At 38.4% G+C, this 21,730-nt stretch overlaps 1 protein-coding gene and 1 long non-coding RNA gene across 2 annotated transcripts in view; both read right to left on the bottom strand.

The window, feature by feature from the left end:
* LOC123941851 (muscular LMNA interacting protein) overlaps nucleotides 1-12,579 on the bottom strand; it is a 259,159-nt gene extending 246,580 nt beyond the window's left edge. Inside the window, exon 1 of the mRNA XM_046005630.1 lies at nucleotides 12,487-12,579. Coding sequence (XP_045861586.1) covers nucleotides 12,487-12,549 — 63 coding nt within the window. The 5' untranslated portion in view covers nucleotides 12,550-12,579. The remainder of the gene's footprint in view (nucleotides 1-12,486) is intronic.
* A 5,896-nt stretch (nucleotides 12,580-18,475) lies between these two features.
* On the bottom strand, nucleotides 18,476-21,018 carry LOC123941852. Its single transcript, XR_006818360.1, has 3 exons — nucleotides 20,864-21,018; nucleotides 20,170-20,317; nucleotides 18,476-18,580 (listed from the first exon to the last, which is right to left on the bottom strand). It is a non-coding gene; the product is annotated as an uncharacterized LOC123941852 (long non-coding RNA).
* Between the last annotated feature and the right edge of the window lie 712 nt (nucleotides 21,019-21,730).

Here is a 21,730-nt window from a genome sequence, read left to right as displayed (position 1 = left end):
AACTGTGGGAAGTATTGCTTTCCTGGGAAAATATCTTTGGTGCAGGGAAGAAAAAAATGCCCGATGAAGGTAAGAGATATAAATTACGATATCCTGAACAAAATAGTTTCCAGGTTTAAAACTTTTTTGAACCAGACTGTTGTCAACCATATTCGTGTTCCTCTTTTGAACATTTTACACACACACACAAGCACAACAATGTCTTCCTTAACTCTATTTCTACTTACCTGAGTTCTTTGCCTCCTACAAATATCCTGCCTGGTATAATTTTTATTAACTTTAAGAGCTACATAATAGGCATGTCCCTAATTATTCACACCTCACAATGCATCCATTTATTCCATATGTATATAGTACTTGCATTCATGTAACATAATTATTCGCCACAGATACTGGGCCATAATGTCTTTCAGAATAGGCATCATTTTAAACACTCTTGCTTTTGAATATTTGTCAGTCTTCACAAAACTGACACAAAATTAAAACTTAAAGGTTAGGGGCGCCTGGGTGGCTCAGTCAGGTAAGTGTCTGCCTTCAGCTCGCGTCATGATCTCAGGTTCCTGGAATCAAGTCCCGCATGGGGTTCCCTGCTCAGCGTGGAGTCTGCTTCTGCCTCTCCCTCTGTCCCTCCCCACCCCACTCATGTGTACTCGCCTCTCTTCCTCTCAAATAAATAAATAAAATCTTTAAAAAAAAAAAAGATACTTAAAGGTTGGATGATGGCACCCTTCCTAGTGGGAAAATAAGCACAGCCTCCAGCCTAACAATCAGAGTGAAATCACACATGGTCTGACTGAAGGAACCGAACTGCAGTCACAGCCTAAGGATTCCCCAGACAGGAGAAGTAACTTGTACACCACTGTGATTCTCAGATGTCTAAAGACTACTGGTTTGCGAGTGCTTATTATGAATGGCACTTTTCAAATATATCTTCATTCTCTGTCCTTATTAAAGCCCTGGGAGGTAAGTCATATCCCATTTAACAGATGAGGAAACTGTAGCTCATAGAGGCTGAGCACATAAGAGCCCATATTTGAACCCTTACACCAGCCTCCTTGTACTTAACCACCAAAATCACTCCGGCACAAATAAAAAGGGTAAAAACTAGAAATTTCTTAATTTTCCACATTCAAGCTTTTAAAAATGGCATTAAAATATTTTTGAGTTATACACTCAGAATATTATTTGGCATGCCATTTAACATAGCCTATGCAACGGTTCCACACAAATTCATTTATCTCTCAGTGAAGAAGAAAAAATAAAGATGGTCCATGACACACCACCTACTGAGAGCACAAAGCATTTAGGATAAAATTAAGAATAAATCAAGATGGCTGATGGAATACATTAAGTTTCTCTCGAATCGTTTTCTTGATCCCATTAATAAGAGAATAAAGGAATGTAAATGAATAAACCTACAACAATTAGAGATTTGGAAGGGGAGAGCTGTCAGCATGAAAAAGCACGCTGTAAATTTCTGGAAGGTGAAAAGGAGATGAAGGTGTATGGCTGTGCTACGAAGCAGAGCCGCAGGCAGGAAGGAACACTAATAAGTATCTTGGCAAACCCTGGAGGGTGCACCAGACTCGAGGCAGGCAAATTCCGCAGGGGTTATGACTGTAATAGGGTTTCAAAGAAGAGAATTCATTGCAAATCTCTAAGACTAGCTCCTTCATCTCCTTCCATACTACATGCAAAGGGATCCAGGAAGCCAGAAGGTCAGCAAGCTGTAAGGAGAGGACTCCCAGCCTGGATGGATGGATGGATGGATGGATGGATGGATGGATGAGCAGAAGCAGATAAAACAACAAAACATGTAGGAATCTCCATATTGTAAGCTAAGCTTGACTGGAAAAAAAAAATAAGAACAAAAATATTTCATTTCCCATGTTTCCTTCACACATTCTAAAAAAAACTCCCTACTCTCTGTGATAAGCTTATTAATTCATGCTGACATTTTCTTCCTTCAGTCTCCCACTATGACATGATATCCCAGAGAAATTATTACAGGTTTAGGAAAGCAATCTTATGGGCTCTCTCATCTGCTCCTGAGACAAATGTCACCGAGTTAGTATTTAAAAGCATGAGGTGGTCTCTGAATTGCTACATTCTGACACCCACAAGGGCAGGAGGCCTATTTTGAAGAACAAACTGGGGGTGACGTCTTCTCCAGAAGCTACATATGCAAGGAAATGCCCATTAACTGAGAAGAAAATTGATGAACGTACCCTGGAGAAATTTTTAGGTCATAAATAAAGGAGAAAACTGGCAATGAAACCACAGACATCCTCTCACCATTTTAAAAAATCATCTCCTTATTTTTATGAAGATCATGTAGCAAAATAAAGCCCATGACTTGGTAATATAATTACATCACTAATACAACAGTCTATTTGTCATTCCCTGAGGGGAGCCAAAGTTGGGGCAGAACAAGTAGATATGTAAGTAATTGTACTTCCCACAATGAGAACCCAGAAAATATTTCGCCGCACGTACAGTGTGTTATAAATGTCAGTGTGAAAGCACCGTTCGCTTAAAGCCTGCGATCCATCTCCCTTCTGTTATTCACCAACACACAGAGCTGCATCAAAAGATCCATTCAAACAGTGCATCTCAGACTTACATTATCAGCAGACACTGCTTTAATTAGCAGTGGTTTTCAAAGGACTGGATGGCTTCAAGAACTTCATTTGAACCATAAAGTAGAAATCTGGATCCTTATCAGTTTCACTTTACTCTCCCCTCCCGTCCCTGGGTGCTAACAGACACAGTCCTCATTTTTCTTAAAGGCAAAAGAAAAATGGAATTGGTGGCTGGATTTTTGCCATTCGGGTGCAGTCCACTTTTTCCTCCACCTTCAGCAGTGCAAAGGGACTAAAATTAGAATTGCACAGGGACCAAGATATCTGTGTCAGGCACGTTGCCGGGAGTGGTAAGAACTACAAAGCAGAATGAGTAACAGCTTATGAAACCATCTTAGAAATAACATTTAAAACGCAGACATATGTGTTCTAAATTTTTGTTCCTGATGAAAACACAGCATTGACTTTATTTTATGTAGTACTATGAGAAAATAGAATACCTTATTTTTACTATATTTTGACATTAATATTAAGACACTTATACACTATTTTCTTTATCTAGTCCATAGTGTTCTCCCACGATCCCATTCTCAAATCTTTGCTGCTTCTCAGTGAAAACATAAAGAATACGTGTAATTCAATTTATGAGTACCGAACTGTGAAATTTTGTACTGCAAAAAATCTAAGAATCTAGTAACAAGGACTTTGACTTCACACTTGGTCAGTGATGACATAAAAATATAATAATCTATTTCAAGGTTTGTAATATTTGTATAAGTAGGCATTGTTTGGTATGGAAAGGAGTTAATAACCACACAGCTCAAGGACACTTTCACAGACTTATAAAATGCTAGAGACCCACAGCAATCTTTACAAATCCAACCCAACCTCTCAGTCTGTAAGGAAGGAGACCTAAGGTTATGTGATTTGTCTAAGGTCACATAAACATGACTTTAACACTAAAAATGGTCTCCTAGACTCAGATATAACATGCTTTTTACCACACATGAGGGAACATCCAATGAGATGGAAGACCTCTTTGGAATCGGAGGTAGACACACACACACACACACACACACACACACACACACACACACACTCCCAAAGGCACAGGTTCTTTGTTTCGGCTTTCATAGATGTTAAGATGGTACTCAGAACTCCTGCATGTACTCACCTACCCTAACTCATCATTTTTGTGGTCTTACTTCATTCTGTAATTATGCCCGTTAAGACTTCAGTTCCTATTGCTTAGTAATTTCCCATCAATCCCAATGGTCTATGGCATCTTGTCTCCTCTCTCCTTTTTTTTTTTTTTTATTTCAAGCTACAGATTCTTCATATATTTAAGAATTGGGTTACTGGCTCTCTATGAAAAGGAGGCTAGAGAGAAGTTAAGGTGGAATTATTTCTTATGCAAAAGAGACTTAAGAGCAATTATTTAGTTTTTCACTTTGATCTGCCAAATGATTCCATTTCATGGTTAGTCTTCGCAACTATACTTCATCTGCAGTAAAACCAGAACCTTCTTACTAATGCTAGAGGGATGTGTCAGCTCTTTGGAGAACATAGCCTTAACCAGCGAAATCTGTAACACTGGTGCTGACTGATCAATCCTACGACCCGTTTACTGACTCCTCAGAGAGTTCTTGGCTCCCTAAGAAACGGGAATAAATTAATCTTACTAAAAATTCAGAAGTGACACTGAGTTCAGAAATTCACAGAATCCTAATTTTGAATTTGAGGGATCCTTATGGAGGCACTTCCATAACATTTGGCTTATTATTGCCCATCTGGGTTTTTTTTTAAATAATTATTTCCACAGAGTATTTTGTATGTCAACTTATTACAGAACTCTAGTCCTCCCTGGAGAAAAGAATAAATTCAAAATTTACTGGTAAGGAACAGGCCATCCTGGGAGATCTGCCAAATAGGGACACAGAAGGCATTGTAGGCACCACAAACATGTTAGGACCAGCAGCCTTCTTAAAGATGCCCAAATGCCTACCATTCTCCATGGTGTCACACATAAACACAAACACGAGCCAGCATCACAGAGGAATTAAGGTTTGGGGACAAATTAATTCACATCCTCTACCATCAAAATGAACACCCAAGGCCAACCTAAAATCCATAACATAGCAAGAGTCATTGATCCAGTCTTACAAATGGCAGAGAAATGGAAGGAGTTTTCTAAAATAAATAATCAAATGCCAAGGAAAGGAAATATCATTGTTCATTTGTTTGTTTTCATCTTTCCTTCCTTTTGGTTATTATCAAACTTAGTAGAGAAAGATCCAGGGCAATCAATTATGATGAAGACACATAGATCTAGCACCTGACCACCAGAGATTTACGAACCTCAGTTTATCACCTATTTTATTATATGACGTTGTCTTGTCAGGAATTATGTATGGAGCAGAATCAACATTCAAGCCATACTAAAAATTATCTCTAGAAGACCCATCAGAAATATTAGCAGTTTAATCTTTTCTTTCAAGCATGTCAGCACCTCTTGAGTACATATTACCAATGACTCTAGTTAGACACTAGAAAAATAGGTTATGTCGTTGTTCATTCAAAACCGTGGGAGCTTCCCAGGTGAAATTCGAAATTGGTCCCCACACATGGAGGGGTAGGAGAGATCAAATAGGCAGACTGCTCCAGACTGGTAGGTAACAGGTCTACCAAGCCAGGAACTTACTGATGAGCTTGCCTTAGGTGTCACAAGATGAGTAGATCTCCACGCCCAATCGCCAGAATCTTATAAGTCTGTATAGAGAACTTAATTGGGTTCAGACACTATACCATCCAAATGGTGTCAAAAACACCTTACTCTCTCAAGGCTACTTCCTTGAAAACAGCTCCCATGGGAAAATTAGGCAGAATGTATATTCCAAGGAAGGGGGTGGCAAGGCAGGGAGCAACTTCCAACTACCAGGGTCTTAGCTCATTGTGGGTCAGCCAGTGGCCATGTCCTTTCAGTGACCTCCAACAGTCAATATCATGACAGAATAAAATATATTACAATGTAGAATACTTTACAGTTGTCCCACTGTTAAGATGTTCTAATGAATAATTACAGACTTGCTGTCTCAAGCCTTTGTGAGAAAAAGAATTGGGGATGTTTATGTTTTCTACACTTAGATATTTCCCAGCTACTAAATTTATCATGATTATTTCATAACCTCCTAAAAAATAATAAAATCTAATAATCTTCTTGGCAGTCAAGACTTTCTCTCTCATGTGAACTTCTATTACAGTCCATAGGACCCTATCTTGTTCAAAACAGACATTCAAAAATGTCCATTTATTTAAAAGGCTCTTTCTGCTTTCTTTACCTAACAGACACTACACTGCATCTGCAAAGGTGCCCCCAACAGAAGTCAGACTTGTCATCAGATAATAACATTGGGAACGATAGCCAAGTGCTAGTCCTGTGTTTTTTGTTTGCTAAAAAATTTCTTCTCAGAAAATAATTAGGGTTATTTGTATTAATGAAGCTATGAAAAGCTAATTAAACCTTATTTAAAAAGTGTGCTTCACTGAATGATCACAGAATTTTTAAAAATGCATAATTTTCTGTTTCTGCATTTTACCAGTTTTTCTTCAATTTATTTTCTCTTTCATTGTATCAAAAAGAAGTGACATGATCTCTTTCTTTCTGAAACTGAAAAAAAATTTTTTTGAGATTATAGGTAAATTTGCAAATCATTGGATAAAACTTTTACCCCCAAAGTCAAAACAAGTTGAAAAATTTTAAACATAAAAAGTAAAATTTTAGTTATCTAAAATTTAATTACCTAAAATTTTAGTTTTCATCTCCTTATATGAGATACATCCTATTAAAAATCTGTCAGATAACTTCTCAATCTCAAAAATTTCTTTTACTCAAAAAAGCAATATTTATGACATTCAGAAATTGACTACTGTGTTAATTTGCTTCTACCAAGGTTCATATAAAGTGAATTGGATGATTTACCCTTCTCGCTATCATTTTTGTGATATTTATTGAACATTTATTACTTGGGAAGATTGAATTATCTCTTGAGACATATGATACAAATAATAGAAATTATTAGGTCTATACATAAAATATGTTTGTTCTTATCATACCTTAAAGAAAGAAAACATTATTTCAGAATATCCTGAGGTGCATGGCCATTTTTACTATGTTAATACATGAATTGTTCCTTTTCATTAAGAAATTTAAGTTGAAGATAATTGTAAGTGAAATTCTCTGTTGATGCATTTAATGACCTAAAAAGATTTTGGAAAATAGTCAGGATATCCTGTCTTAATTTTACTTATTTATTAAAACATACTAAATAGTAGTGTACTTACTTTCAACTCTACTCCAGAAATAACTTCACTTTATAGATAACAAATGATATTCAGCTTAAATTTATTGTTCTTTGTATCATTATTCTGAAAATGAAACTCATAAATAAAATCAGACAACTAATGTACTGACACATCACTTCCTAAAATGTATTCCAGAGAATAGTAGCCAAGATACTCACTGTCATTGCATGCACACAGTAAAATACATTACATTGGTAGGGAGTTTAAGAAATACAAGACGAACCTCCAAAATGTCTCAAGGCCTTTAATGTGTTAAAACACAGTACGAGTCTCCAAAAAGAAGTAAGACTGTGTAGTTCATCCTATACAGTGTTTCATGAATATTCATGAGCATAGATCAGAACCTCTTTTTGCAGGGCAGTTTAGAAAATCAGAATTCTGAGGAATGTACTTTGGGGAACACATGATACAATGGTTACTCAAATCTCATCAAGAAAAAACAAAAGATCTATTCAACTCGAACACCAGTTACTGTAGAACCAACCAAACAGAACTGTATTGTTACAAAATAGCTCTCTCCCTCCCTGCATCCCCATAAAAATCACCTTTAGTGTAATCTGATTTTGCAGAATCAGGGAGGACTAAAATACCCAGCACAGCATAATATGTTGGCTTTATGGAAATGTCCCTTTAAGTCCATGCTATTTGAGTTTTCTTTTTCATGTTTAAAAAATTGGGATAATATCAACCGATTTGTGAAAAATTTAGATGGGATTGATAATGTTAGGACATATTGAAAGACTTGAGTTATCATATTTCTTATCTGATTATCTATTGATCCACCTATAATTGTCAAGCTCCCAGGAATCTTTACTTCTAATTTCCAAAAAGTAACAAATTCAGGGCAAAAAAAGTGTCAACAGCTAACGGTAGCAATTCTCTTATCCCTATAAGGTGAAGTCTATATTGGATATGTAGTAAAGAATCCTATTAAGGTATCCAAATGGGCAAAGAAGAAGTCAAACTTTCAATCTTTGCAGATGATATGATACTCTAAGTAGACTCAATCAAAATGTTGCTAGAACTGATCCAGGAATTCAGCAAAGTTGCTGGCTACAAAATCAATGCACAGAAATCTGTTGCATTTCTATACACCACTAATGAAGCAGCAGAAAAAGAAATCAAGGTATCGATCCCATCTACAATTTTAACAAAAACCATAAGATACCTCAGAATAAACCTAACCAAACAGGAAAAGGATCGGTACTCTGAAAACTATAGAACACTCATGAAAGAAACTGAGGAAGACTCAAAGAAAAGGAAAAACATTCCATACTCACAGATTCGAAGAACAAGTATAATTTAAAATGTCTATGCTGCCCACAGCAATCTACACAGTCAATGCAATCCCTATCAAAATAACACCAGCATTTTCACAGAGCTAAAACAAACAACTCTAAAATTTGTGTGGAAACAGAAAAGACACTGAATAGCCACAGTAACCCTAAAAAAGGAAAGCAGCTGGTGGCATCACTGTTCCGGACTTCAAGCTCTATTACAAAGCTGTCATCATCAAGGCAGTATGGAACTGGCACAAAAACAGACACATAGATCAATGGAATCAACAGAGAGCCCAGACTAGGACCCTCAACTCTATGGTCAACTAATCTTCAACAAAGCAGGAAAGAATACCCAGTGGAAAAAAAGACAGTCCCTTCAACAAACGGGTGTTGGGAAAACTGAACAGCAACATGCAAAAGAATGAAACTGGACCACTTTTTTATACCACACACAAGAATAAACTCAAAATGGTTGAAAGGTCTACATGTGAGGCAGGAAACCATCAAAATCCTAGAGGAGAACACAGGCAGCAACCTCTTTGACCTCAGATACAGAAACTTCTTGCTAGACGTGTCTCCAAAGGCAAGGGAAACAAAGGCAAAAATGAACTCTTGGGACTTCATCAAAACAAAAAGCTTTTGCACAGCAAAAACAGTCAACAAAACTAAAAGGCAGCCTATGGAATGGGAGGAGAGATTTATAAATGACATATCAGATAAAGGGCTAGTATCCAAAATCTATAAAGAACTTATCAAACTCAACACCCAAAAAACAAATAATCCAGTTAAGAAATGGGCAACAGACATGAACATTTCTACAGAGAAGACATATAAACGGCCAACAGACACATGAAGAAAAGCTCAACATCTCTCGACATCAGGGAAAGACAAATCAAAACCACAGTGAAATACCACCTCACATCAGTCGTGATGGCTAAAATGAACAAGTCAGGAAACGACAGATGCTGGTGAGGATGTGGAGAAAGGGGAACCCTCCTGCACTGTTGGTGGGAATGCAAGCTGGTGCAGCCACTCTGGAAAACAATACGGAGTTTCCTCAGAAAGTTGAAAATAGAACTAACCTGTGATGCAGCAACTATACTACTAGGTATTTATCCTAAGGATACAAAAATAGTGCTCTGAAAGGGCACACGCATGCCAGTATTTATAACAGCAATGTCCACAATAGCCAAAACTCAGAAAGAACCCAAATGTCCATCAACTGATGAATGGATAAGGAAGATGTGGGATGTGTGTGTGTGTGTGTGTGTGTGTGTGTGTGTGTGTGTGTACATATATTTATGTCTATATATCTGTCTCTCTATATATACTATTATTCAGCCATCAAAATGAAAGAAATTTTGCCATTTGCAACTACATGGATGGAATTAGAGGGTATTATGCCAAACAAAATAAATCAGCCAGAGAAAGAAAAATACCATATGATTTCACTCACATGTGGAATTTACGAAATCAGATGAACACAAGGGAAGGGAACAAAAAATAAAATAAGGTGAAAACAGAGAGGGAGGCAAACCATAAGAAATTCTTAACTATGGGGAGCAAACAGGGTTGCTGGAAGGGAGAGGGTAGGGGACTGGGGTAAATGGTGATGGGCATTAAGGAGGGCACTGGATATGAGCACTGGGTGTTGTATGCAACTGATTAATCACTAAATTCTACCCCTGAAACTTACACCGCACTATGTATGAACTGATGTGAATCTAAATAAAATCTTGAAGGAAACAGAAAGAATCTTAATTTATGTTTGTCTCTTTCTTTGGATAGAATAAACAAGTTCTAAAAATCTGTAGACTGCTGATTTTCTTCTTTGCTGTAGATCTTACCTTGCAATTTTTTTCAAATAAAGCCAATCATGTAAATTCCTTAATTGTGTGATGTAGTTCATCACATTGTTCATAATAAAAATCTTTATGTGTACACCTTTAATTTTAAAGAAGATACATACTACAATCAGCAATATTATACTGTATACATATTTAAATATTTTCATAGAAAAATATTTTCACCTTCTAAAAACCACATTTTTGCAAATTTGACTATAATAAATTTAATAATTTTCAGAACCTAGTGAACTCTACAAAAATACATTTTTTAACTGTATACAGCAACCTAGCCAGGCATACTGTATTACCTTGGTATTAGCAAGGAACACAAGGCTCCACAAGTTGATGTTTTTAGATGTTTGTTTTAGATGTTTATCCACATAAATAGCTAAAGGGTTAACCAAAATAATTTCTACTGTAAACTCCCAGAGATATATATTTTCCAGCTCTCTTAGAGATACTGAATATGTTAACCTTTTCTTGATAACAGTGTCACCAAAATTCCTTTATCTGAAAGATATCTGGGTTACATACATAGCTCTGTTTGCCCATAGAGACAACTGCCCACACCACTGAACTTTAATGTGTTCCCTCCCCACCCCAGAATTGTCTCCTCTCAGTGCAGATTAGATGTTCCCAGGCCTTCCCAACTGTCCCACGCTTCCCTCCACTCCTCTGGAATTTAATCGGAGGCTAGCCCTAGATCTCTCCTCCAGAGTAATGCTCATGTATTTTGTGACAGTGACGTCCTCTAAGGAGAGGTTTTTGCTTACTTCTAGATTCACGTCTGTGTTAAAGGTAGAGTCCAGCATGCAGAATGTCTGACCCTTCGAAGAGGGAAATATGTCTACATCAAATCACCCCACATAATAAGAGACCAAATTTACTTCTGTTTACTTGTCCCATATTCATTGTATTTATTTGCAAAACTCCCTGTAAAAGATTGCCAGAAAGCTCTGGGTCAAATTTCACAAATTTATAGCAACTCTCTATTCATGTATTTACTTACTCTCTATCCAGTTCCAGAAAAGTTTTATAACTACCAAGCCTTTGAGGTGGGCATATCTAAGGTTTCCTTTTATTTTGAAATACACTTCATATTTCTCTTTCTATATTAATAAATTTGGGTATGTATCTTATAAGTCAGGCCAAAAACAGTTTGAAAAGAATAGGTTCAGCCCAGGGAATCCTCAAACATTATAGTTTTTAATCTTCATGACATCCTTCAAATTAGTATTACTACTCCCCATCTTACAAGTGAGTTAACTGTGACTCAGAAAGCATAAACAAAATCCCATATTCCTGCATTCTGAAGTAGTGGAATGAGAACTGTCACTCAGATCTTTTTGACTCAAGACCCCTTGTTAGTTCTCCAACAATTCATAGCTTTTCAAGATAGTCAAAGGCCAAATAAGTGTCTGGCCAATACATGTTTAGACAACCACCTGGAACAGAGATCCACAGCTATATTCAAATGGATGACCTGAATCCTTTAAGAAAAAGTTACATTTTATTCAATAAATTTCTTCAAGACTTTGAAATTCTAATACATTTCAGGAATTTTCAACCCTCTGGATATCTTTTTTCATCTCTCAGGTTTTAATATCATTACGAGGGCATAAATCCCTATTTCAAACATCCAGAACAATGCAGTCTCACAATTTGAAGAAGTCATAGTCTTAGAGTTGACGTAGTTTTACTTTTTGCTACTTGTACTGTTGTTAAAATTAGCCATGCCCTGTTCTATCCTTGACTCTAGCCACAGCACATTCCAAACATAATTAGCCCCCTATACCTATCAGGTGAACCAGGAACAACACATTCCACTACTCCAGTCTATAGTATATTTTATGTTTGAGCAAAAACAGGTAACCTCTACAGAGCACTGACATGTAATTTCTCAGCATCAAGGTCAACTTAACTTTTACAACATTGATACCAAAATAATCAAACCTTTCTGATGAGTAAGCTTTATCCTTACACCAGATCATTAACTTACTTGATAAAATATTAAAATAGCATATAATACTTATATCTTTTCTCGTCACATTTTCCTCATATCTCAGAGAAACTGGACTCTCCTAAGAGTCAGCTCAATAAATGAAATAATCTCCCAGTATTGAGGCAATACAACAAGGGCTCAAAATAAATGGATTCCAGTTTTAAAAACAGAGGTAAATCACATCATTTAACTAAAATCAAGTTTGCCCACATTCTAGTATTGAAATTTTCTTAATAATTTTATTATACTGTGTTCATCAAAGTCCATGGAACTCATTAATTTTCAGGCTGCTGACCCGAGAAAAACATCGAAATACAAGTTGGTTAGTACAACTTTTCCAGCCTGTGACCGCGGCTCTGTCACTATGTCAGTCGCGTTATCAATCTGTGTATGCTAAATCTCACACGTCTTACCGTCAGTTTCTCCTCTAATTTCTCATTTAATAAGCTTCCTTTTTCATGCTTTTCAAATTCCATGTTGAAACTGAATGAGAGAGACAGAGACAGAGGGAGAGAGGGAGAGAGAGAAACAGAAAAAGAGATTCAGAGTCTGCCTAGAAAATGATTTGACGTGCTTACATGTTAGATATTGCAGGACATTCCAAGTTGTGAGTGCTCAGGACACTATCAGAAAGCCCTGGCGATAGTTTCTGGTTAGCTAGTGTTTCCATTTATAGATGTTCAAACCCCATAAACAGAGCACTGAAGAGAAGTCAGGCAGCTGGCCTTAGATAATGATAAATGTCACTAGATAGAAAAGCAAACTCTTCAACAGGAAAATATTCCAACAGGTTAGGTTCCCTGAACCATGAAAGATGCATGTGACAAAAAGCCACCATCAAAGAATTCATTCAGAGCCATTGGAGCAGAATAAAACATACTCTAGAATACAGACCTAATAAAGCAGTTTACAAAGGACAAATGTAATGATCATATGGCCAATATGATTCAGCCAGCCTCGTTCTCTCGAATTCCAATTTGGGTCCTGGTAGTCCAGACAGTTATGCCTTATTTTGTAGCTCAAAAGTTTAAAAAACCACTTACAGGAAAAGAGCAAAAGGATAACTAGTGAAAGCTCTTAAGACATAACACATGTATTCAAGGGATATTGCCAATTTTCTTCCATGAAAAGTTGGCAACTGATGTTTAGAAACCCCTTAAAATAAAAGTGGTGTTTCCCTTCCTAAAATAAAACTGGTTTTCTTCATGATCCTGGTTTTTCTACTGGGAGCAAAGTTAGGACATAGGAGATGAAATTTATTATTTTTTTTTTTTGCAATTGAATAAATGTTTTCCGAATTCTTTGAAAACTGTTACATGTCTTAAAGAAAATTATTGTGTGACTCAATGGTAATTAACTCCCTCTATTTTTGCACGAAACCAGATATGTGGATGGAAATAAAAAGAAAAAGTGGCTTTCAGAGTAAGCCAAGACTGATCTCCATTGTGGTCTAATCCCTCGGTCTGTTTGAAACATTTTAAACCTGTTTCTGAATTTAACACAAGTTTCCCATCAGTTTTTCCTTCATTTTTTAAGAAAACATTTTAGGAAATATATTGTGGGGCTCCATCCTTCAGAGTGGTGTTAGCCAGTTCTCTGTTGCCAGGCAGAATGGCTAGAGAACTTATTCCACACTTATTGTCACACATGACAGATGAACTTATCATCACACATGAAAAAAGGGCTGAGGATCTCGTAAGTGAAACACTTAGTAGGAAGCAAACCTAGCTAGCCAGCCCTGCTTCAGAAGGATGAATCCAGAAACATTGTATCTGACTCACCGGCAAAAGGGACTTCCCTCTTTGCCTCAACTTTGCATTCCAGATAAGGAATCATATACCCTGTTGCCTTAACAAGTTTGAAAACTGATGTCTTTCTTACAAGCGTCCTGGCATGCAAGTTTGGTATGTGTCAAAAGCAAGGCGATAGCTGAAATTTTATGTAAATGCAACTTCCAAAATCTCTCGAGGGGGGGGACAAAAAAAAAAAGCATGCTGTGATTGCAAAAGGAAACTCGGTTACTGCTGGTTTAGTGCCTGAAGGTGAAATCTGGGATCCAGTTAGGAGCAGGGGAGTGGTGGAACGCAGAGCTAGTGGGGAAGGAGAAAAGAGTGATAATGAGAGCACCTGTGATCTTCTTCCTACCAGGGATAAAAAGTTTAACTTCAGCGAATATGCACTGAGAAGCTGTAATGGTGACAATTATTCTAGGTACATGCAGATTTTTTTAAATAATAAATAAAAATAATAAAATTCAAAAATAGAATCTTTATGTATCGTCCCTCAACAAACTTACCGTGTACTGAACCTAAGTACGATAGCAATACTCTTAATTAGCACACTTTAACAGCACTCACTTTGTGCCAGGAACTCCTTTAAGGCTTTACATATATTATCTCAATTAATTCTCGAAACAACTCTAAACAGTAGATACTATTATTTTCACCATTATCATGGGCCAAATTGTGTCCCCTGCCCCACAAAATCATCTTGAAGTCCTAATACCCAGCATTTAAGAATAAGACTATATTTGAAAATAGGATACATCAAAAAGTAATTAAGGTAAAATGAGGTCATGAGAGAAGGCCCTAATCCAATATGACTTGTGTCCTTATTAGAAGAGATTAAGACAAAAACAGAAAAATCAGAGAAGAGCATGGGAAGACACAGAAGGCAGCCTTCTACAAACCAAAGAGAGAGGCCTTGCAAGGAAGCCAACATTGCCAACACCTTGGATGTTCAGCCTCCGAACTGGGAGGAAAGATATTTCTATTAAGTCATCCAGTCTATGGTATTTGTACCATAGCCTTAGCACACTAGCACACTCATTTTAGAGTTAAAAAATAATAATAAGACAGTTACACAACTAACTCACGGCACTCAAGTTCCTTGGCCCAAACTCCTAACCACTGTGCACTTAGCACCTCTGAACAAATAAGTTCATCGTAGGCATAACTGGGAGAGTGAGTAAACAGCACCAGCACTTTGTGGTGAATACTAGCTACTCCATCCCCTTACAGAACTATGTTTAAAGATAGTTCAGATATATTTTAGGGACACGACTTTTTTTTTTTTTTTTTTTTTTTTTTTTTTAGGTAAAATTATGCTTAGCCAAAGCTAGCACTCATCTATTACTGGTCAAACAGCTGAGATAGGTCCAACTTGGTCTCTTCTTGCTTGTCTGTCCCACAAGTATTTTCCTTCCTCTCACGGGAATGCTCTCACCCCAGAGTCATGCGGCTCCCTTCTCACTTTATCCAGATCTCCCCAACGACCCCATCTAAAATAGAGAAGCCTCTGCCCACTCATTTGCTGTATTCTTCTTCACAGCCCTATCACCTCTGATGTTATATTATTTTGCAAGATATTTTGAGTGTTCCTTATCTATTCATTTGAGGGTTTTTTATGCATCATTTCATCCAGACACTTAGAACATAGTAAGGACCAAATAAATTCTTGTAACGGAAAGAGGAGAGGAGAGAGAAGAAGGAAAGGGGGGGAAAAAAAGCAAATGAGGGAAGAGAGGGGAAGGGGGGATGAGAGGGGGGCAGGAGGGAAATGCATCAAACAGATGTGACTTAAGACTTGTCATTCGCTGTTATTCATACGACTTTGGGTAGGAGATCGGAATCAAACGCATTTATCCAGCACAAATCATATTGCAGAGGAACACAGTACTGATGTTCACTTGCCTTGCTTAAACAATTAACTGTTGGAGTAAAGGAGAAAACAAGAGATTGAAGCAGCAGGAAGAATGGGACTCATTTGCAGATTCTGCCACCTTCTAGTTGGGTCACTTTGAGCAAACTCAATTCTCAGAGCTTCAGTGCCCATTCCCTTAAAAGAAGGGATGATACCAGACTCTTCATGTTATTACAAAAATTAAACGTGGTAATGTGTGCCAAGAACTTAACACAGTGTCTGGCATCCAGCAGGCTGTCGCTAAAAGTATGTGCCATTATTTCCCTGGGCTATGTGAAGTTTATCTAGAAAAAAAGCGAGTTCAAAGATAGTATCAAAGTCTGAACAAAAGTGGGACAAAAATTAATAGAGAGTAGGAGAAAATATTTGTAAATCATTCCCCTGATAAAGGACTTATATCCAAACTGTATAAAGGATACTGACAACTCAGCAATATGAAGTACAAACAACCCGGTTTAAAAATGCCTAAGGATTTGAATAGACATCTCTCCCCAAGAAGACAAACAAATGGCCAACAAGCATATGAAAAGATGTTGTGCTTAGAGAATGCAAATCAAAACCACAACGAGATAACACTTCACACCCACTAGGATGACTAAAATCAAATCAGAATCGCAAGCATTGGCAACAAGTAGATAAAATGGAGCCCTCCTATGTGACTGGTGGGCCTGTCAAGTGGAACAGCCACTTCAGAAAACAGTGTAGCAGGCGCCTGGGTGGCTCAGTAGGTGAAGCACTGGACACTTGATTCCAGCTGGGGCCATGATCTCAGGGTGTGAGATCCAGCCCCAAGCTGGGCCCTGCACTCCCCTGGGAGTCTGCTTGAGAGTCTCTCCCTGTACCCTTTCCCAACACCCACTCTCTCATGCAGTCTCTCTCATCTCTAAAACAAATAAATACATCTTTTAGAAAAGGAAACAGTGTGGCAGTCTCTCAACATTTTATATAAAAAGTTGTACGACCCAGCAATTCCGCTTCCAGCGATGTACACGAGAGAAGTGAAAACCTGTGTCCACAAAAACGTTCATGATACAGCATGATGCATAACAGTCAGAGAGTGGAAACCACACCAATGTCTATCAACACAGGAATGGTGAAGCAATGTGAAATATGCCACAGGAGCACATTATTAACTGTCAATAGAAAGGAATAAAGCATTGATGCTCCCACCACATGGATGAACCTTGAAAATACGAAAGGAGAAAGACGCTGGCCACAAAAAAAGCCACATATTCTTTGATGATTTATATGAACAATCCAGAGTACTTGACAATTCCACAGAGACAGAAAGATAATGGGTGGTTGCCAGGAGGTGAGGGAGAGCAGAATGAGGAGTGACAGCTAACAGTTATGCGGCTTCCTTCTGAGGGGATGATAATATTCCGAAATTGGATAGTCATGATGATGGCATAACTCCGAATATACTAAAACCACTAAATAGTAACGTATACTTTAAAAGAGTGAATTTTGGGGCGCCTGGGTGGCTCAGTGGGTTAAAGCCTCTGCCTTCAGCTCAGGTCATGATCTCAGGGTCCTGGGATCGAGCCCCACATCGGGCTCTCTGCTCAAGCGGGGAGCCTGCTTCCTCCTCTCTCTCTCTCTCTGCCTGCCTCTCTGCCTACTTGTGATCTCTGTCTGTCAAATAAATAAATAAAAACCTTAAAAAAAAAGAGTGAATTTTATGGTATGTGAATTATATCTCCAGAAAGCTATTACTTAAAAACATACAAAGAAATATCGGTAATTCCTTTCTAAGCTGGAAATTTATGATTTTTACCAGAAACATAATATGAGTAACCGGTCACTCCAAACAGGAAATTAAAATCTACACCACTGTAGGCCAGTAAGAATTCCATTCAAAAGTGGAACAAATGACCCTCAGCAAATGATATTACTTCAATATACTGACATCTTGGCACCCTTATCATGTGCTTCTTCCAGAGGGTGAAACCTCAGTTGCTCAGAGTTGGTCATTTTGTGCCTCTATTCAAAAACTGGGGGAAAGTGGAGTTTGCAGCTATTAAAATGGATTGTTCTTCTACAGGCTCAGCGAGTTAATACAGTGTCTTTTGTTTTCAGTGCTGATTTCCCCACACCTGCCATTTAAGGGACTTGCGGCTCCACAGCAAAAGCACAGGAAACCTCACAAGGTAGACAGACACCCATAAGGCATGAACGACAAATGCTGTTTTCTTTGGAAAAAATAAGTCTGCAAAGCCTGGTGTAGACAACTGAGAATCTTCCTCACTGTGTGTTCCAAGGATAAATACCTTTTTATTAAGATGGGGTCCTCTTCTGAGACAATGAATGCCTCTTATACAGGTCTATCTCTCCACATACCACCTGCAGCAGGCCCTGCGTGGGTCCTATATACTCTCTACAGTCCAGTCAGAAGTCCATGGAAGCTCTATACCCATTTACTGGTGGACCAGGATATTACACTCGGCACATGCGTGCAGGAGCCTGTCCCCAAAGCCACACTGGAAATGTGTTCCCTTGTGTACCCAAGGGCCAAATGCAAATCTAGTGTAGACCTAGCACTGAGAACTGACCTACTGGTGTTGCTCCTAGTTGAAAATTTACACCCATGTCTCCAAAAGTCTCTGTTTGATGGGTAAGTGGGATGGGCAAGTGGGGTGGCAATGAAAAACAAAATGCGGAGACCGGTCCCCAGAATTTTCTAGTTTTCCCAGCTCCCCTACCTGAGTCTGTTTATCAGATTTGACAACTGTAAACTCTCAAGCAGCAGCTGGGGACCCTTCTGGAAAATTCCTCTGTTGCTTGTCTTCTGATCTGTCTGTGCATCTGGAATACACAAACACAGGAAGACTTTTAATGTCCCACCATCACCACTTGTAAGCATCCCTTCCAGCTCCTGCAGCCAGAGGTACTGGATGCCGAGTTACGGTACATGCCTACAGCTTGTGAAAAATCATGTCTACAGAGAAATTTTTTAAAGTTGAATTTGTCGCTACATAATAAACATTTTTGTAAGTTGCATCTGCCAAGTGGACACAAAAGCAAACCCTAAAATATCAGTATATGATATGATAATTACAGCTTAACAAATTTATACCTTTGTAATTACCAATCTTCAGTGAAACAAACCTTTCCTACTGGAGTATGATTTTTTTTTTTACTTCTTCTGATACTATTTGTGCCCTTATTTTGGTTCTGGGCCATATTTTAAAAATGACTGTAGAAAAGACATTTTAGGCAATGTCCGGAAAGAGACATTTTCTTTATAAAATCATTTCTGGATGCTAGAGCATTCATTTGGAGCACTAGAAAATAGTTCAATCAAGTGAGAGCTGTGAGAACTTCGAAAAGTGTTAGCTTTTTGAATGTGTGCATCTGAAAAATGCAACTCTTTTATCAAAATATATTGAAAAATAAAATGTGAGGTTAAAAATAAACTAATACTAGCAACACTGATGATAATTTAGAAATAACAGCAATTCTAACATAAAACTAAATCCATACCTCGAGAGGTAACAGAGAAGCTGATTAAAACCACTTGGGGATCTAATTCCAGCATGTTCCATTTTCTCCGCTATTCTATACTCAGCATCTACAATTTTCGAGACACTTGGGATACATTTTCTCTTGTTCATGGGGACAGCCACGATGTGTGCACTGAACAAGTTTTCACTCTTGCATTTGGGAATACTCACTATATTTCCAGATCCTCTGAACAGTAGGTATACTTCCTAATAATGTCTGTCTCTCTCTCTCTCTCTCTCTCTCTCTGTGTCTTTCTCTCACTCACACACACACACTCACACACACACACTCATACCACCGTTGTTTCAGAGGTGAAGACAAGGGCACCTGGGTGGCTCAGTGGGTTAAAGCCTCTGCCTTCCGCTCAGGTCATGATCTCAGGGTCCTGGGAACGAGTCCTGCATTGGGCTCTCTGCTCAGCAGGGAGCCTGCTTCCTCCTCTCTCTGCCTGCCTCTTCGCCTACTTGTGATCTCTGTCTGTCAAATAAATAAATAAAATCTTTTTAAAAAAAAGAAAAAGAAGTGAAGACAACAGTCAGCTTAAATTGGTGAAGACTTCAGGAAAAAAGGACTCAGAAATGGAAGGCTTTACTTTTTGAATATTAGATTTAAAATGTGTGTTTCTAACTTGAGAAACGAGTTCTGGATGGAAGTTTTCCTGTGTCCTCAGGGCTTAATCAAAGCAACCAGATGCAACACTGTAGCTCACTCCTCCCCTAAACCCAGCAACTTCGCTGTTGTGGTTGTGTTGACATGACAAATCACTTTGCCCCCGAAGTAACAGCTCTGTGCCCTTTGAGACAGCGTGCCCGGGATATACTTTCAGATTTATCAGTTGAAATTGAACCGTGTTCCAAAGCAGCGTGCACTTATACAGAAAGAATGCTTACCTTTCAACTGACTTGGAAACAGCCTGCAGGACGATAATCCATCAGGGAGGTCACCAGTCACATTCCCAGAGCAGCTGACCCTGTCAGTCTTTGCAAAGTACTGTTTATTCTGTAACTAACGTTGGATACCAGGCACAAGATACAGAAACTAAATTAAAAAGAAAAAAAAAAAAGTTAGGCATAAACCTCATCCCCACAGCGATCATTTCACAAAAACAGTAGTTGCTAAGTTTCCCCAAATGATTTCTTTATAAGAATGTCTTGGCAGTCGTGGGGATTTGGAGTCAAGTGTTGAAAAGTTTTGCAGTATATCCAACTATCTACTTTTTTAGTGTACCGAAGAAAATTCTTTAAGCTTCCCTAAGGACATGAGTGGTAGGCGAGGAAAAGGTTAACTGAAAATGGAGTTTCTTTTCTGCTTACATTGATTGGATTTTTAAAATACAATGGAAAATCCCGAAATGAAATGCCAATTATGCCGGAGAAGGAAAGTCAGAATTATGCAGGAGGTGCCCACACAAGGCTGGACCAACTCCACAGTCAGCCCGCTATCCAGCCACCAGCAAATATCCACAAACCATAGATTGTTGGTTCACAAACTGACTCCCGTACATGGAGGGCAAGGAGAGACTGAAGGAGGAGGCAGGCTACTCCAGATAAGTAAGTAGACAGCTTAGTAAGGAAGGGAACTTACATGCAGGCTTGTCTTGGGTGTCTGCAGGACGAGTAGATCTCTGCACCCAAGCACCTGAATCTTCAAAGCTTCTATAGAAGCCTTAACGGAGTTCGGTCCCATTACCATCCTGCTGGTCTCCCCAGCACATTGCACTCTTAAGGCTGTGCCCTTGAAATGGCTCCTACTGTGGGAACAATAGGCAGAACGTACATTCCAAGGACAGGGGAGGAGATGAGGAGCCTCTGGTTGCCTGGGTTCAGCCCAAGGGTCAAGCAGAGGTCACATCCTCTTGATGACCTCCTCCAACAGAAACCTCCACTGCACTTTCCTCATTCCCTACAAATTCTTTTCCGTAATTACTCTCAACAGAGTGAGTCCCATGTTACCCCAATTAATGCCCAGCCTGTACGCAGAGTTATCCAACTTTGGCCTCTGGTTTACTTAGCGACTCTTTTTAAAACTATGGCCAAGAAACTCAGAGTTTGAAAAACAAATTTTTACCCGTTCATTTGATTATCTGTAGAAACTATATCATCCCAGATTGGCTTTGTCATCCTATCCACTACATCACCCCACCCTGAATCCTATAATGTATAGTGTTTTCTTAAGAAAAAGGAAATATCACAATCAGATATTCACCATTTGAAATTATTGACAACACTACTCTCTTTCACTATTTCCATTAATTAAATTGATTTATGTCGACAATCTCAAAGTGAATACTCACGTAAAACACAACGTTATTTTAAGGTATGATTTCATTCTTTTTCATTCAGTGCGATAATTTGACTATTACTGGTTGAACCCCATATCCATACCATCGTGCTGGTGCTGCCAGCTTTCAGCTGAGAGCTTAGTGAGGAATGAACAGAATCACATACAGCA

The sequence above is a fragment of the Meles meles genome, chromosome 5 (assembly GCF_922984935.1).
Source record: "Meles meles chromosome 5, mMelMel3.1 paternal haplotype, whole genome shotgun sequence".
NCBI lineage: Eukaryota > Metazoa > Chordata > Mammalia > Carnivora > Mustelidae > Meles > Meles meles.
The sequence above is the reverse complement of the archived record's forward strand: the minus strand, read 5'-3'. Positions and strand labels throughout refer to the sequence as shown.